This window comes from Ostrea edulis, chromosome 1 (assembly GCF_947568905.1).
Source record: "Ostrea edulis chromosome 1, xbOstEdul1.1, whole genome shotgun sequence".
Classification (NCBI taxonomy): domain Eukaryota; kingdom Metazoa; phylum Mollusca; class Bivalvia; order Ostreida; family Ostreidae; genus Ostrea; species Ostrea edulis.
This window is the reverse complement of record NC_079164.1, coordinates 10,558,490-10,577,097: the sequence shown is the minus strand read 5'-3', so window position 1 is coordinate 10,577,097 and position 18,608 is coordinate 10,558,490. Positions and strand designations below refer to the sequence as shown.

At 37.2% G+C, this 18,608-nt stretch overlaps 1 protein-coding gene across 2 annotated transcripts in view; it reads right to left on the bottom strand.

The window, feature by feature from the left end:
* LOC125664124 (ATP-binding cassette sub-family C member 3-like) overlaps positions 1 to 5,127 on the bottom strand; it is a 47,105-nt gene extending 41,978 nt beyond the window's left edge. For both annotated transcript variants that reach the window (XM_056152641.1, XM_048896682.2), the window contains exon 1: positions 4,995 to 5,127. In XM_056152641.1, coding sequence (XP_056008616.1) covers positions 4,995 to 5,027 — 33 coding nt within the window. In that variant the 5' untranslated portion in view covers positions 5,028 to 5,127. The remainder of the gene's footprint in view (positions 1 to 4,994) is intronic.
* Positions 5,128 to 18,608: the final 13,481 nt, after the last annotated feature.

Sequence of the window (18,608 nt, the reverse complement as noted above, 5' to 3'; positions counted from 1 at the left end):
GTTCACTTCGACACTTGTTCAATATTTGGTCATAAAATCACTCGAGTTTCATCCACAACAACTCCACCGGCTACCGTCAGTCCCATCCATTTTTTATGCATTTCAAAGGATCTGTACTCATAAACACATTGTCGCAGTCAAAGTAAACTCACTCAGAAAGTCACGGTTGAAGGTACAAATTGGATAAAGTGCAATTTTTCGATTAAACTCTTTAAAAATCCTCATTTTGGAAATATTCACAATCATTCACGAAGAACAGCTACAGAACACCCTCTGAAAAATAAAATGAAATAAAATAAAATTGCAAATACTCATTATAAAAAATACCACAGCTAGACCCCATATAACCAGAGTTTTAAATTACACACGTCTCTAATTGATGATACTATAGATATTTTGATAGAGTAAGCGAGAATCCTTGTCTTATCTAGAGCAAAATTAATCAGTCTATAAAATACATTGTAGATTGCTTGTATACATACCGTAATATATGCATTCTCCAGCTACATGTACATAAATTCGTTGTCAACTGTTGTAAAATGGCATTAAACATCAAATCCATTGGTTTCTTGTCTGGCCTCATGGTCTAGCTGTCCTGGTTCCAGTAAAAAATGAATAACACACCCGATGCGTTTAAATTATGAGCCCGATCTCTCTTGAAGACTTTCTTTTCAAAGTATTTAATATCAGTAGGGGTAACTAAATATTTTTCAGAGCTCTGCATTTTTTCCATATGAAATTTTTTCTAAGTTCTGCATTCCTAATTGAAAATAGAAAATAGCCCAACTTTCCGTATTTTTTCCACATAATTTCCAGATTTTTTCCTCATTTCCTTACTTTCTTAATTTCATCCATTTTTTCCGTATTTTAGATGAAATTTATGGAAATCTGGAGATCTGAGGTGCGGGGTACATCAATTATGATGTCCCCATTTACAAAATGAGTTTGTTTCATGCATTAATGACGGGTTAACTATTGAACAGTTAAGAAATGGATGCACACATTCACCTTAGATGCCAATATTGATGAATTCTCGTCTATTTTGGAGTAGTTTAAGTGAAAAAGGATATAATTTAACAAATAAATACTTTAGCTATATGATAAAAGGGTTATTGAACTTACATACGTGAATATTGGCACTCGTTGGCTGTCAAAATGCACTCGCAAGCTCGTGCATTTTCACAGCCAACTCGTGCCAATATTCATCAATATAAGTTCAATAACCCTATAATACTACTTTGTCCGTATACTCCACTTGAGCCCTAAGATTTATGTTACACGGCGAAGTAAAAATATTTCTCATGTAGTAGGCCTATAGCTTTCTGGTAGACAACCTTGGGTATGCTCTTTCTGCCTATCTAATTAGTTTTAGCATCGAAGTTCAAAGGAAGATTGTAGGCACGTGGAGATCCGGGTTAGAATAGGTCCTCAGTACCTTTTGAATGTCGTAAGAGGCGACTTCCTTCGGATGAGACCGCAAAAACCGAGGTCCCGTGTCACAGCAGGTGTGGCACGATAGAGATCCCTCCCTGCTCAAAGACCATAAAAGCCGAGCATAGGCCTAAATGTTGCAGCCCTTCACCGGCAATGGTGACGTCTGCATGCAAGGTGAAGATAACGAACAGTGATCAATCTCATAACTCCTACACATATGAGTGGAATATTCTTGAGAGGGGCGTTAAACAATATTCAATCAATCAAAGGAAATTTTGATAATTTAGAATTTTCTCAAAGCGCCTAAATTTATGCACTAAACTGTAGGTACAATGTGAGAAAAAAGAATCCTTCATTATTTACTTGTGTGGGATAGGGAAATTCCACCTCTAGAACAAGAAAGCCTCGTTCTAGACTGCGAATCTTGTCCCCTGGGTGGAATTTCCCTATCCCACACTCGTACTAATGAAGGATTTTATCAAAATCTAATACTTTCATTAACTTTCATTAACGAGTTACGGAGAACGGCTGCATACATTTAAGGAGTAAAAAAGAAAACCGGAAGAATAATTATTGAATGATTGATTGTATTATTTTTTTTTAAATGTCTCTCTCGAGAATTTTTCACTCGTATGTCAGTGGCGGATTTAAGGGGTGGGTGTGAATGCAGCCCCGTGGTCTCTTGTTTAGAAGAATGTAAACAAATTAAGAAGAAGCAATAATTTCTTCCACTCTCGGAGAAATATATAACAATTTTGTTTTTTATTTATTGAATGACTTTTATTGGGAGAACTTCCACATTTTTTCCAAACACCCTTAAAATTTTATTAATTTCACCTTTCCCTGCAGAAATGACAGAAATTAGTAAAAATGACTGCAGAGGAGACATATTTCTAGCCCTATAAAATCTGAAAAATCCAGGAGCTTCCGGGGACTCGAGGCGGCCCCAGATCCCGTGCCTTAACAAGTCCCCCCCCCCCCCCCAACTGCAATTCATGGATCCGCCCATGTATGTAGATGTCACTATTGTCGGTGAAGGGCTGCAAACTTAAGGCCTATGCTCGGCACTTACGACCTTTGAGTAGGGAGGATTCATTAACGTGCCACACCTGCTGTGACAAGGGGCCTCGGTTGATGTGGTCTCATCTGAAGGACCACCCCATTTAGTCTCTTCCTACGACAAGCAAGTGACACTGAACCCGGATCCCCACGGGACGGAAAAACAATAAGCTTTGAACAAATCTTCGAAGTTTGGGAGACTTGAAACATTGTATGTAGACTCCACAGCATTACAATTTCTATGCTAGGCGACGTGTTCAGCAGTAATAAATCGTTATTTTTGTCAATAAATGCGATAGTTCTAAATATTTATATTCGTTTTATCAATATCCATTATTCGTCATGTTTTATCAGGATATAGGGCTCACGGCGGGTGTGACCGGTCAACAGGGGATTCTTACTCCTCCTAGGCACCTGATCCCACTTCTGGTGTGTCCAGGGGTCCGTGTTTGCCCAACTATCTATTTTGTATCGCTAATAGGAGTTATGAGATTGATCACTGTTCGTTATCTTCACCTTGCATACTATGTTTACTTTTCACTCAATGGGATGCCCGACACGATATTACGATCCCATCCAATGAATAAAAGGTTTTTAACGCACACACTCAACACTTCCTGAAGCAACATTGAAAAAGATAAAATAGTTTTCTTAATTTTCCGCAAACACAGCTTTTTTTTTAAATCGGACTTGCTTTTCATGGACCTAAATATTTTTAAAAATTTGATATTGATTCTACACCTAGGGCCAGTTGCATGAAAGTTAGTTTAAGCTTAACTGACAGTTAACTTCAAGTTACCGCTATATAGATGTTCAAGTTAATGGCAAGTTAAATGTCAATTAAAGTTAACTAACCTTCGTGATTTATTGGTTGTATAATGTTTAACGTCCTTTTCGAGAATTTTTCACTCATATCGAGACGTCACCAAGACCGGTGAAGGGCTTCAAATTTAGGCCTTTGTTCGGCGCTTACAGCCATTGAGCAGTGCGGGTTCTTTAGCGTGCCACACCTACTGTGACACGTGACATCCGTTTTTAAGGTCATCACCGAGAACCTGATGCCGAGCGTTGGCGATGGAACTGCCACTACCTGTTTTGTCGGCATGCAGCCATTTTAATAAAAACAGACGACACTTTGAGTACATACTTTAAATCTCAGGTAAGCTATAGAGCTTATTCGAGATTTAAGCATGGCATACTCCATTTGGAGTATGTGTTCCTTATACCACCTTCACACTCATGGATTTTTCTTACGAGTCCTTACGGATCGAGCCCGGCGTGTATGTAAAGGGTTTGTCTCATGAAAGTTTGTACACTAAGTACATGTTCCGGTATCCTGTGGTTTGGTTTTGAACCCTAATCGAGAAAGGGGTCAGGGGAATAAAACAATTGAAGACGATTCAATGTGAACTTTATGATTCATAATATATGAAATTGTTAAACGGCTAACAGAGAATTTATGTTTGAATTTAATTAAAAGGTCATTTCATAATTAATGTGAATGATCAGATAGGAAATAAGCTGCCAGAAGTTCTCATCTATTTACAAAAATGTGGAGTGCCGAGGTCACGCAGTTTCTGTTCGTTAAAAATAATAAATCAAATTTAAGATGTTTAACTTGTGGAGTGAACAATATCATGAATTATCGTGTTTTATACATACAGGTATAGTGTGTACACACACTCCCTATTGTAACATGAACAGTGTGCACTATATTATGTGTAAATGCCCCTGGGTCGTACGGTGTGTACCCATAAGTGTCGCTACTCGCGAACACCTCTGTCAATGAACATAAGTCTAAAATGGTTACTTTTTCATTCCATTTGATATTCATATTTGCTCATGCACTAATTGGCTTTCAATTTATGCCATAATTGACTGTGATTTTCCTATGTTAGTCAGAAAAGTAGTACTTTTGGATGAACGTATTATACGCAACGTTTCATTGCCTTATAAAGATTTGGTTTCGTAATCGTGTATATGACCAATTACGTATTTTAATGTAATTTTCAGTCAAAGTTGTATTAATGTAATTAAGCAAATATATCAGATTTTAATTCGAATTATTTAGAGTACCATGATTTGATCTTTCGGATATTTAAACAAAATACGAAATGTATACAGTGCTCAAGGGCCGTAAGCGCCGAGCATAGGCCTACATTTTGCCGCCTTAACTGCACATGTGAGTGGGAATTTATTGAGCAGTTCACTACCGACCAACCTTAATACTGTAGGTCAACACTTTTGGTTATCTACAGAGAAATTAATTGAAGAAAACATGTGTGACTGTTGGGTTATATGTATACCGGGCGACATCAATCCTCAAGGACAGTGTCCACCAGCAGAGATACATGTATATACACGATAGTTAAATGAACAAGGTAAAGATAACGAACATTTAATAAAACCGAGTATCTTACAAGGTAGTTCAACGAGGAAAATATAATGTAGATGTTAACTTTTAAAAGGAATAAATCTCTCAGACTTCGTACCACACTTACCCAGAAAGTTGCGTTTTTGCAGAGTTGATCCATATCACTATTTCCAGATTATCCACTCAAATGGCATGATCCTGATTTTATACTATGTCGAGGCATTTCGCTCTGTTGTGCAACTTCAGGAAGTATGGTAACGCAGTACTGTTATCAGTGGAATATCCGCCGCCAGTGACAGAGATACCATTGCCTTCGTATTTACTTTTTACGATAAACATTTCTGAATCTCCATTGAAGTATATGTGAAGCGGAATAAAGATATGTATGTTATCATCTTGACAGCTACATAGAGTACTACTTTGGGTTAGAATTATTTCAGGTGTATGAAGAAATTCAACTCCCAAACTGACAAAGCCAGTTCACAATTTTACAGTCATTGACATCAAGCCACAATCCGCACATTTAATCGATAATTCTGTTGTTTTATCTCCGTTATATATCTCTGTAGTGTAGGTATCTCATTATCTCAATAATTCTGTTGTTTTATCTCCGTTATATATCTCTGTAATGTAGGTATCTCATTATCTCAGTAATTCTGATGTTTTATCTCCGTTATATATCTCTGTAATGTAGGTGTTTCATTATCTCAATAATTCTGGTGAGAAATAATTCTCATGAGAAAAGGGCCCTTATCGCTCGACGTCACAATTCACAGAAAACAACGTCAAAGTTCCTGAACTTGAAACGTCAAAATGGCGGCAACGTAAACCCGAAAGTAATTTTTTCGGCTGCGTTTGTTCAACATCCTGGGTTCATGTACGTTGTTTACATAGAATTCCAACATGAAATACTACTAGGTGTATATGGCTAAGAAGAAAGTCTAATGGATTTACTGGTAAGAATTATAATTTCATTTGTGCAAACATTCATTTAAAAAAGCTGTTTGTGTTTACAATACTGAAATCATCTCGTATGTTGGTGATCAGGTCTTCCAACAGTCTGTTGGAATTCCCATGGGCACGAATTGTGCTCCCTTGTTAGCTGACCTGTTTTTATATTCATATGAAGCAGAATTTATTCAAAAACTTCTACATGAGAAGAAAAAATCTCTCGCTGTGACCTTCAATTCGACTTTTAGATATATCGATGACGTTTTGTCTATTAACAATGAAAGCTTTCATTCATATGTCGATTTGATATATCCCTGTAAGCTCAAAATAAAGGACACCACAGAGTCGTCCACTTCTGCATCATACTTAGATATTTCATTGAAAGTAGACATTACAGCAAACTGACAACTCAACTGTATGACAAACGGGATGATTTCAGATTCTCCATCGTCAACTTCCCATATTTGTGTAGCAATATCCCATTATCACCTGCATATGGTGTTTATATATCTCAACTGATTCGATTTGCAAGAGCTTGTTCTGCGTATAGTCAGTTTTTAAATCGAGGTAAGCTACTGACAAACAAGTTGATGGTACAGGGATTTCAACAGTCTCGATTGAAGTCAGCATTTCACAAATTCTATGGTCGTTATAACGATCTAGTTCGTCCGTACAACCTCGCATTGGGTCAAATGCTGTCTGACGTGTTCCATACCGATTGTTAAGCCGTTCTTGGCACACTGATCAGGATCTAGTGCTCACGGCGGGTGTGACCGGTCAACAGGGGATGCTTACTCCTCCTAGGCACCTGATCCCACCTCTGGTGTGTCCAGGGGTCCGTGTTTGCCCAACTATCTATTTTGTATTGCTTATAGGAGTTATGAGATTGATCACTGTTCGTTATCTTCACCTTGCATGTTATGTAATAGTACAATCGCGGATCCTATGTGTAGTATATATATCAATGTAATATACATGTAGTGTTATTTATTTAAACCTATTTAAGTATAATCGCGGTCACATCAACTCGATCTTTTTTCATAGAACTTTGCAACACGGCTGAGAGTATATGATAAAATTATATGTTACAAAAATTTATATGCATTCTTGATTTTTACTGATATTCACCAAATTATTGTATATGTTTGTCCTAATTGGTTGACGTACAAAACATAATGATGAGCATTATGCATAGGTTTTTACCACCTATCAACAACAATCATGACCGCTACACAATAAAGGATTAAAAACAATTACAAGGATTTAAGTTTAAGTTAAACACAATTTGTTAAATTTTTTTACTTAAGCGGAGTATAAGTAAGAAATGATAATCAAGGTTATCAAGCACATTTAACGTTTTAAGGTATTCCACCCCCAATGAGCCGTAAAAATATTTCCTTAAGAATTAATCGAATTTTGGCAAATGTACTATAGAACATACAAAAAAGATTTACCGAGAGACAATTTAAAATTTTCCCTCAGGATCAGAAGATATGGCCTAATTAACTTACAAATGTAGCATTTAAGCCTATGGAAAAAGTATATTTTTCATGAATAAAAACAAGAGGTACTGTGAGCAATGTTCACTAAGAATACACCCCCCCCCCCCCCCGGCTTACCCCAATCTCCCAAAGGGTGTTGTTAATAGGTATAAATCACCTCTTTCCTGAGTGTAAAAATATAGTATGCCTTTGTAGAAGAAAATGGAAGATAGAGTCCGAACACAAATCCATGGCATAAACCTATAATTTTGACCTTGATATCAAATATCAAGGTCATAAAGAGGTCATGAATGTACCCGACACATCGTCTCATGGCGATACACTCATGTGTCAAGTATGGTATGCCTATGTGAAAGAACAAAGAAGTCATGGCCCTGACACGAATCCATTGTAAAAACCTTTAATTTTGACCTTAAGGTCAAGGTCATAAAGGTACATGACACATCGTTTCATAGTGATACACTCATGTGTCAAATAAGGTATGCCTATTTCAAAGAACAAAGAAGTTATGGCCCGGACACGAATCCATTGTAAAAAAAACAAACCTTTAATTTTGACCTTGAGGTCAAGGTCATGTAGAGGTTGTGAAGGTACTCGACACATCGTCTCATGGTGATCCACCTGTGTGCCAAATATGGTATGCCTAAGTCAAAGAACAAAGAAGCTATGGCCCGGACACTAATCTGCACAGTCAGAGTGATTCCTATATACCCCCCTGAACTTCGTTTGTGGGGTATAATAAAAGGAACGATGGTTTGGAAAAAAAAGCTTTCGGTGAAAAGATTCAGAAAAATATTAATAATCTAGTGAGTGCATAGGTCACTGTGCAGATTTTCTGGTGAATATCATTTTTTTCTAAATTCAGCAAGGAGACGCATCTAATGATTAATACTGATTTTTAATTAATAGTTGTTGTTCATATATTCTATTCAGTGTTAAACTTATTCTAAAAGCACTAAAGTTAAAATTTCCGAAGTGGTTTTGTAGGATCTTGATGAAGTAATACGGGAATTCTTTCCGCGGACAGAATATTGAGCTAGATACATTTAGTGGGATAGTTAATGATGAGCTTCCTCTAATCTGAACTCAGAATCTGATGTAGATATGATACATTGACTTGCCTCAAATTATGTACAAGACGAAATACAAGATTATGTTGTGTTCGACGAGGATTCCAGATTAGACACTCTGAGAGAGAAAGTTTCGCACATTTGTTGTCACACGAAATGCTTTGAAACTTTTACATATGCCGAGATTAAGGAACATATATTCACGATGCGAGAACTATCTCGAGATGAGAAAGATATGTACATAATGGGAAAACTTAAGAGTAACAGTACCGGAATCGACACAAGTCAAAGAAAGCGGCAAAGATAACGGGCTGGGGCGAAAATTTTCAGTACCTAGTTGTGATTATTTAGTGCTTTATATATATATATATATATATATATACACACAATTATGATGACAGAGAGGTGTGCAAAGAGGCATTTTTAATTAGGCATGACATCGGGGGGGGGGGGGGGACTTGAAGAATTTAGCTAAACACATGAAACTTAACGGCCCAGTTCCCATGGGAATAGAGGTAAAAACCCGAAACATGCCCCGTCATTCCAGGACATCAAAAGAGTTGTTAATTTCATCGTGCGTTACAGTGAGGAATATGGATTGCCCCTCCCTGCAGTCCCCCATGCTAATGATACTACACAAGCTCCAGTACTTTTACCAGCCTCATCAACTAAGGGTTGATATTCACACTAAATACAAGTCTGTCTGTAAAGAAAGCAATGAGGTGTGTCATGTCTTAACTTCCTAGTTATTGATTATGAAATCTGTCTGCTAATGACAAATATAAAAACAAACAAGAACACTTGGAATAACTTTCAGTAGTGCTAACTTTGCCATATCCTAGTATATTAATGCACTTTAAGGTAGGTAAATACTATTAGAAATTTCTGTCAATCAAAATTTTTTTTCATTTAAATAACTTTAACAACTCATAAACTAACTAAAAAACCCATATTAGACATACCTTTGCAGGTTTATTTTTATACTATGTGCTACATAGCACATATACCCCCAAATGCAAAAACCAAATTTTAACACAAGAATGCATGATCTCATGTTTTATTAAAAATATGCACCAAAGCACATTATATTAAGCTATAATATATAAAGACCAATAGCTATTCATTTACTGAGAGAATTTTTAAAGATATTCAATTGAAAACATACACAATTGCTGTTTAATCTGCGCACATCCTTCAGAAAAAAATCACAGAATATCGCAATTTTGAAAAATTCTCAAAATCTAAATTGTTTACATACCAGTTTTTCTTTAAAAATATTTAGAATTATATCTAAGGTTAACAATAAAACATATTTTACCATAGTTGACCAGAGATATTTTGCAAAATGGTCTCTTGAATACGTAAACCCCCATTTTTAAATTTAAGTTTTACAATTATTCTTTGCACACTTTGAAAATAGTAAATTGTAACAGCAAATACAGTCTTAAAATCAAGATTAACAGAATATGACAATATATATATATGTAAAACATACTGAAAATTTTGTCCTACCAGCCCTTCCTTTTTCTCACATTTTTTTTGTTGTTTTTTTTTTGTTGGTGTGTGTGTGTTATTCTTTTTTTGTTTGGCTATCAATCATATCATACATGTACATAAAAATACCTACATGCTATCTCATACTTAGAGAAAAAATAAATATAGTGTGACATATGTGTAGATTCTAGCAACTACAGCTCATGTACAAATAATTCTGTTTCTTGAAAATACTTGTGAAGAAGAGTTCAAATATTCAACAACTTTACTGATAATGTTCTGAGGATTTATAATTCTGGGTTTCTTTGAACCAAACAGAAACTCACTAAAAACAGTTTGAATTCCACTGTGAGGGTCACGCCTATGTATGATTTTTAACTTGTTCAGGTTTAGATTGCAAGCTATGAGCCTTTTAGAGATCAGTGTAGATATTACATTGCTTTGTACCATTGGAGCTAGTGAGGACTTGACACTATAATAAATCATGGTACAGTGTAAATATATCTAAGATTCACATTTGAATGCTAAATTTGACTCGTGCAGTTCTCGTAAACTACAAACATCAGACAAAGAAGTTATAACTGGAACTTTCTAGTCGGTGTTTAAAATTTAAAACCGGATACGTAAAAGCACGGACTTTCCTTAATTTAAAAACAATAAAATATAATTTGTAAAATACATGTATAGGTCTGGGGAGCTATCATCATTTAAGGGCATCTGGTTGTAATGCCTTCCTCATATAAAAATCGCCTCTCCCAAATGTGAATCTCTTCGGTGTCGTGTGGTGGGCGTTGTCTCGGAGTAGGATAAACTGACTGCCCTCAATGACTATAAGCGACACAATCACACAACTCCTATAAGCAATACAAAATAGATAGTTGAGCAAACATGGACCCCTGGACACACCAGAGGTGGGATCAGGTGCCTAGGAGGAGTAAGCATCCCGCCGACCGGTCACACCCGCCGTGAGCCCTATATCCTGATCAGGTAAACGGAATTATCCGTAGTCAAAATCAGCGTGCCAAGAACGGCCTTACAATCGGTATGGAACACGTCAGACAGCACTTGACCTAATGATAGGTTGTATTGACAAACTAGATCGTTATAACGACCATAGAATTTGCGAAATGCTGACTTCAATCGATATTGTTGAAACCCCTCTACCATCAACTTGTTTGTCAGTAGCTTACCTCGATTTAAAAACTGACTATACGCAGAACAAGCTCTTGCAATTCGAATCATTTGAGAAATATAAACACCATATGCAGGTGATAATGGAATATTGCTTCATAAATATGGGAGGTTGACGATGGAGAAGCTGAAATCATCCCGTCATACAGTCAGTTTGCCGTTATTTATATCAATATTATACACCAACTTTTCTTTCATTGCTGCTCTGACAAATCCTATCACAAAAAAGTCCTCATTTACACAATTGATACTCAATGTTTCCACTTTCTCAGACCCTAAAAGCAGTTTTCCTTTCACAATTGCCTTTGTATTAGCCATCATTTGTCTGTCAGCTGCTTGTCTGTATTGAAAATAACTTAAACAAAACACCCTTAAATGATAATACAAGTTTAAAGTTTGATATCCCAAGAAAGAGTTTGAATTCAGGGTTTGACAAAAACATCAGCCTGCTAGCCTGGGACAACCAACAATTGAAATCAGGCCACTGAACAAGCCTTCCTTGCATGCGAAACCATGAAAAGGATGCCATCTGGTAGGTTCTCTTTTAGCTTTGTAAATTGTGTGTATTGCCACTTGGCTTCAAACAGATGATTTGATAAGTTTCTGTGGTTCTTGCTGTAATTCATTTAACTGGGTTGAGTGTTTTCCAAGCACTTTTTTCGATTGCATTTCTGTTGTGTTTTTTTTTATTTGTTACTGTTACACAGATTACCATTTGCTCCCCTCTACAATATCCTTTGACATTTGTTCAAGTAAGGTTATTAAATCTTTCTGACCATTATCTACTACTACGTGTGGAGGTATCAGTTTCGTCCTACGGTATAGAAGACTGAGTACAAGTGTCAGATTAATTGCAATGCACCTGGTGTATTAAAAATATCTGTTAATTGTACATTTGTGTAAAGACCACACCAATTCGATCTTTAATTCTTTAGACTTGTATGTTCGCCAAAACAGAGGCAAGCAAGGGACATTTTTCATTCATGTTTGTATTGAAATATTTTAAGCGAAGGGAATTTTTTTGAAGAGGCATACAACTACTTTTCTGAAAATTCAATTTTGTACACAATTTTAGAATAGCGCAATCAGTTTTTCGTTTAATTTTCAAAGAAAACGGAAAATTTGAGATGATACTTCATTATTTTTAAAGAGCTACGCGGCAAGTCTTTTTCTCATTTAAAATCTACATTCTGGGAAAATTGAGGCAAGCACATCCAAAGATCTAAAGTTCAAATTGGTAAGGCCTTATTTACTTTTTATTTGTTGCTACACAGGTTTTTTGTTACATGTACTTTTATTTATATAGTGTGTATGTTATTCGGTTGCATGTCATGTTGGTATTTGTTAGCTTGGTCTTGTCTTTGCCTCAAGATTACGAATTTGCGGACGTATCAATATTTCACATTTAAGTTCTTTTTTCTATTTTAAAGTCTTAAAGTTCTATAAATCATGGATTAGACAACAGAACTATAACACATTTCTTGATAAACCATCACACTATAGTTGAAATAATTCCTATTGTGATATATTTTAAAAGTGAAGGGACATGCAACCGGAAGGGTTGATTTCAATTCCATTTGTCTTCACTAGAGGGATTATATGTGGTGCTCATTATAGCGATGGATCATGGAAGAAACCGGAGTTTCCCACGAGAACCATCACCTTTGAACAGGTTACTGGCAAATCGGTACAGCTGATTGATTGATTATTGTTTACCGTCCCTCTCAAGATTATTTTACTCATATGGAGACGTCACCATTGCCGGTTAAGCTTTGTAAAATTTAGGCCTATGCTCGGCGCTTATGGGCATTGTGCAGGGAGGGATTTTTATCGTGACACACCTGTTGTGACACGTAGCCTCGGTTTTTGCGGTCTCATCCGAAGGACCGCCCCATTTAGACGCCTCTTACGACAAGGGGTAAAGATGACCTATTCTAACCCGGATCCCCACGGGACCGATATAGTTGACACTGAAGACTCAATCCTATATCACATCTATGCAGACAATAAGAACAGGAATTATCCATTATCAGTGAATAAATCTTTCTTATGCCTGTACTCTCTCTCTCTTCTGTAATCGACTTTCTCCTTTTTTCTCTCTCCTTTTACTGGCTGGTTGCTACATGTTGTACTGAACTTGCGGGTTCTTCTTTGTTTTTTCCCTATATTTTCGCATTCTCATTTTAGCGATTTCTCTGTCTCTGTAATGTAAATTTAAAATTTTAGAACGTCAACGAACGAAATCATGCAAAGCTCCGAGTTTTGGGGTGGTATAGAAGTTTTGATAAATATTTGAAGATATGTTAAGAACACAAGGATATCAGGCCTCAACCGTCGCAGCTTTTTGTGCGCCATAAATCGAAGGTTTATATATATATATATATATATATATATATATATATATATATATATATATGTATATATATATATATATATGTATATATATATATATATATATATATATATAAATAAAGGGTGGCTCTGCAGCTCTCTGATCTGTCCCAATGTTTCCTCAGAGAGCTACAGATCTGCAATTGCTTACCGCCATGACAGTCTTTGCCTTTAAGTTGTGTTTTTTTCGGGTAAAAGTTTATAAACAAAAAAGTCCAGTCTCATCAGCATTAAAGATGTCACAAGATTTGAAGAATTTTATGATGTGTACAAATTTTTCTTTCCAATTCTCTGTAATCTGGGGATCAACAATACCACTTTCACCGTTAATTGTTCGACACACGATTCTACGCCGACTTTTAAATCGATTCTATCTAGTCGGTATTTTCCCTTAAGTTATTTTTAAGCAAGATCGTCAGCTTTATGAAGTAGAATTGGTCTACTAAGTGGCAGATTGTCTTTACGTTTTCCTTGAACCATTACAGGAACGCATCGTCTACATTCTGATGTGACACGTAACGGTGCCGTTGAGGCAACACTACCCGTGACATACGAATCCAATACAAAACCGTGGATGACAAGTTGTATTTTTGTACAATGGCTAAAAGAACTCGATAGGAAATTCACAAGAAAAGAAGTGTTGTTATTTATTGATAAGTGTGCTGCCCTTCCCCAAAACTGAAAATCTTGATTCAAAGGTGAAGATAACAACAGTGATCAATAAGCAATACAAAATAGAGTTGGGCAAACACGGACCCCTGGGCACATCAGAGGTGGGGTCAGGTGCCTAGGAGGAGTAAGCATCCCCGTCGACCGGTCAAACCCGTCGTGAGCCCAATATCTTGATCAGCTAAACGGAGTCCCATCTCCCCGAAATGTTCCCAATCAAACACTACACGCAAACATCAACCTATGGATCATCCATGAAACACAGTTAAGGTAATCAGTAAGTTCATTAATAACACATTTTCAATAAAATAAGGCACAAAAACATGTCCATGTTTCCTCTTTCTTTCTTTTTTATTTCATGTCATTTTTCAACCTCGTTATTTCTCCCATTACACGTGATCACGGTAGTCGGACGTTTCGGCCCAAAAGTTGGACACATCGGCCCAGACGTTTCGTTTCGGCCCAAAACTTTTGACAGTTCGGTCCAAATGTTTAAGACGCTTCGGCCCTAATTTTTGTTTTTTGGCTGTGACACTTTGGCCCATATTTTTTATTTTGCCAACATCACCCATATTATTGCGTTTCCACAACATTATAGTACATTGACACTTCGGCCCTGAGACACTTTAAAATTAGTTCCGACTCGATACTTCTACGTAAGTAGCATTCTGGAAGGTTGTTTCAAATGATGCTTCAAATGTTTAGCTATATATATTTACACGTGTATATCAAGATTTGGATCCATATTTACTAATTTTAATAAATTGCAGATAGCTGTGTCGAATGCAACTTTGTCGTGCGGCCACGCCAGGAGGCCCTCCAGTGTGACAACTGTAAAGCCTCGCAACAACGATTGATTGTTTTACTGTTTTCCGCCACACTGAACAATTTCTCAGTTACCTCAGTTTATATTACGACAACGAACATGCAATTCTGGTAAGTAGCTTTGTTTTCAATTAATTAAATTTTGATTGTCATTCATCACAAATTAAGTATGGTCAACTTATAAATCAACATGCTGAGACGATATCAGCCATAAACTCAATTGTGAATTTCAATCCAGTCCTGCAATTTTTGCTAATCAGAAATGTAATATGAGATTGATCACTGTTCGTTATCTTCGCCTTTCATAAAGATTGATTGTTTGATGTTTTTCGCCACACTCAACACTTTTTTCAGTTATCTGGTGGCGCCCAGTTTTTTATTGGTGGAAGAGAGAACCCAGATGCAATGGACGAGACTCTCCATCGACCTTCCGAAAGTAAACTGGGAAACTTTCTCACTTACCGGCGCGAGCGGGATTCGAACCCGCGCCGACCAGAGGTGAGAGGCCGTGTGATTTTGAGCGCGATGCTCAAACCACTCGGCCACGGAGCCCTCCCCTCTTTCATAAAGAAATGAAATGCTATGGGGTATATTTAGGGCACGCATTTTTTCCCCTAAATGACTTATTACCTCGTGCGAATGACATGATATTTCGCACAATACTAAATCTGAGACTGCATGTTGGTTAACATCATTCTTCTATCAGTTGCTGTCAATTTCACACCTTAATCAAATTCAACGACAGCTTCAAACAGATATTGTTTTTAAATTCTAACAAAATTATAAATTGAAGAAAAAACAAAAATGTTAGAAAGGCCAATAAATTGAAATCAAGATATTATATGTACGAGTCAAAAGTTAATTATCATAATACAAGGTAATAATGTATGCCATAGCCTTTATATAGAATGTTTTTGTAAATCATATTATTGTATGAATTCTTTAATAAAATTCCAGGTTCCACTCCTGTTCTGTTTGATGTCCGGAGAGAAGAAGTCCGACAACAAAGGTGTATTCCGGGCTGTCAAAGACCTCTTTCCAACTGATACCCTGTAAGATGTTGTGATTGATTATGAAATGGGCATGTAGAAAGCCTCTTCGTCCATTTTTCCAGACGCATACATCCGTCAGTGCGCATTCCATTGGGGCCAAGCTGTTTGGAGGAAGATCCCAGACATCGGACTCCAGACTGGCTACATGGAGTGGAAGGAGACGTATGACTTCTGTAAGAAGATCATGGCCGTGCCCTATCTCCTAGCAGATGTTATCCCCCACCTCCAGGAATCGGCCATCACTCAAGGTCTGGTCGGACTGTGTGAATATGTCAATTCCACCTGGATATGTGAGACGGGACGCTGGCAGCCTTCCCCGTGCAGCGTGGCCAACCAAGCTGTCCGCACCAACAATGATGTAGAGGGATGGCATCGACGCGTGAACCACGCTGCTGGGAAATCTAATTCACCTTTCTGCCTGTTGGTACAGCTGCTGGGAAAGGAGTCCAAAGTAGCTGCAGTGGAAGTTCGCCTTCTGAGGGAGGACCGTTTGTGAGGACGACAGAGGAAGAGCATGTTAAAATGTCAAAAAGTGCTTTTCCGTATTTGGGATCAGCTTACCGCTGGATACCTGTCTGGCAGGAAATCGCTGAAGAAAATAGGAGCAATGTTGGTGGACGTTCTTTATGTGAACACTCGCGTGTAAATACAGACAGCGCGTAAACACAGACAGTTTTGATTTCTTATTATTACATGTATATTGATAATGGAACTATTTATGCAACATTTTAATATTCTTTGTTCTTTCATTTATATCTAACTTTTGCGTCCTTAACATGATAATTAGAAAAAGTAGCAAACAAGAATGAAATGATTCAAGTAGCACTTGTAAATATTTCTGTACTGATGCGGTATCTCATTTGGCAAACGTGTCATATGTATTGTTAGAGGGAAAAATTGGGCCGAAGTTTTAATCTCCAGTCTGGATTGAGTCGAAATCATAGAATAATACAACAACAACAACACCCCCCCCCCCTAAAAATGGGCCTAGGTGCCTCGAGTTTGAAATATTACTTGACCAATGTGTCTACAGTGTATATACTATTGGAAGAAAAATTGGGCCGAGGTGACAATGTACTATCTAGTGTTGAGAAGAAACTACGGATGTGTCAATGATCCTCTTTTTAAGAAAATGGGCCGAAAATTCAAATGTCATATGATTTTGTTTTAAAAAGTAATGTGTGTGATTTTTAAAGCAAAATAATAAAACTTTTTTAGGATCGAAATGTCAAAGTTAAACAAAAATAGGGCCGAAATGTCCTTTGAGCCAAAGTATCTTATTCGTTTGGGCCGAAGTGTCATTGGGCCGAAATGTCTGACATTCCCAGTCACATTCTTTCACCAGAGGACGCATTACGCAAGATTCACTTTCACCTCTGGCAACGCTTGGAATCACATGATATAAACAATCATTCTCGTTTCCTTTTCTGGCATCAGGTGATACATCAGGCTCTTTTTCATAGCCCACTGACGCTGGGGCTCTGGGTTAGAATAGGTTTTCAGTACCCCCCTTGCTTGTCGCAAAAGGCGACTAAAAGGGGCGGTACTTTGGATGAGACCGCAAAAACCGAGATCCCGTTTCACAGCAGGTTTGGCACGATAAAGATCCCTCCCTGCTCAATGGCCATAAGCGCCGAGCATAGGCCTAAATTTTGCAGCCCTTCACCGGCAATGGTGACGTCTCCATATGAGTGAAATATCCTCGAGAGTCCCTCTCAATATTCAATCAACCAATTTGACACTTTGATAAGTACATATTTACCATTTAGCTGTTTGTCTCTTATTCTACAAGTTATATCGTATGTTTTACGACCTTTCTTACTTTTGATTACATGTTTACATTTAAATCTCCACCACGTGAATGCCCTACATTCATACGCATATTACGAAGTAGTTCTAAATTTAGGATCAGAAAACGGCAATCTAATTAAAATCAGACCTTCTCTAACCGTTACGGTTAGAGAAGGTCTGATTTTAATTAGATTGAGAAAACGGCTATTTCAAACAATTTACAGAAAGCACCAATTTAACTGTACCAAATGCATTCCATAATATGACTTAATATTTAGCCCAAAACATAAATGTTTGATATTAGAAACTTTTACAAGATTTCTGTAAAAAGCCGTTGACAGAGGTGTAGTGTGATGAGCGCACGGAACTCTTGATTAGAGAATGTCCCAGTCACATAATGTGCTTCTCTACCAAGGCCATCCTTAAAAATATCTTCGTTTCCCGCACCCGACCCGCCATTTCCAACATGGGTCGGTCGGTCGGTAGATTTTTTTTTTCCTAATTGAATGTCTGTCCAAAGCATTCATATATGGTTTCATGACAGTGTAGTTTGTTTGATATTCGTAGGATTGGTTAACTATATATCGTTAACCGATTGGTGACTGTATTATCTGCCATAATACTATCCATCTCATTGCGATCCAGCCTCACCCTCCAACACCTCCCAAATGCATCAACATAGTGAAGTTGGAAGTGTGTTGTAGTAACATACATTTGCTCCGTATGGGACGTATGGGTTGTCGCATGGTTTAAAAATAAATAAATATAAATAAATAAGGATCGACCATCGTGTACCAACACGTCT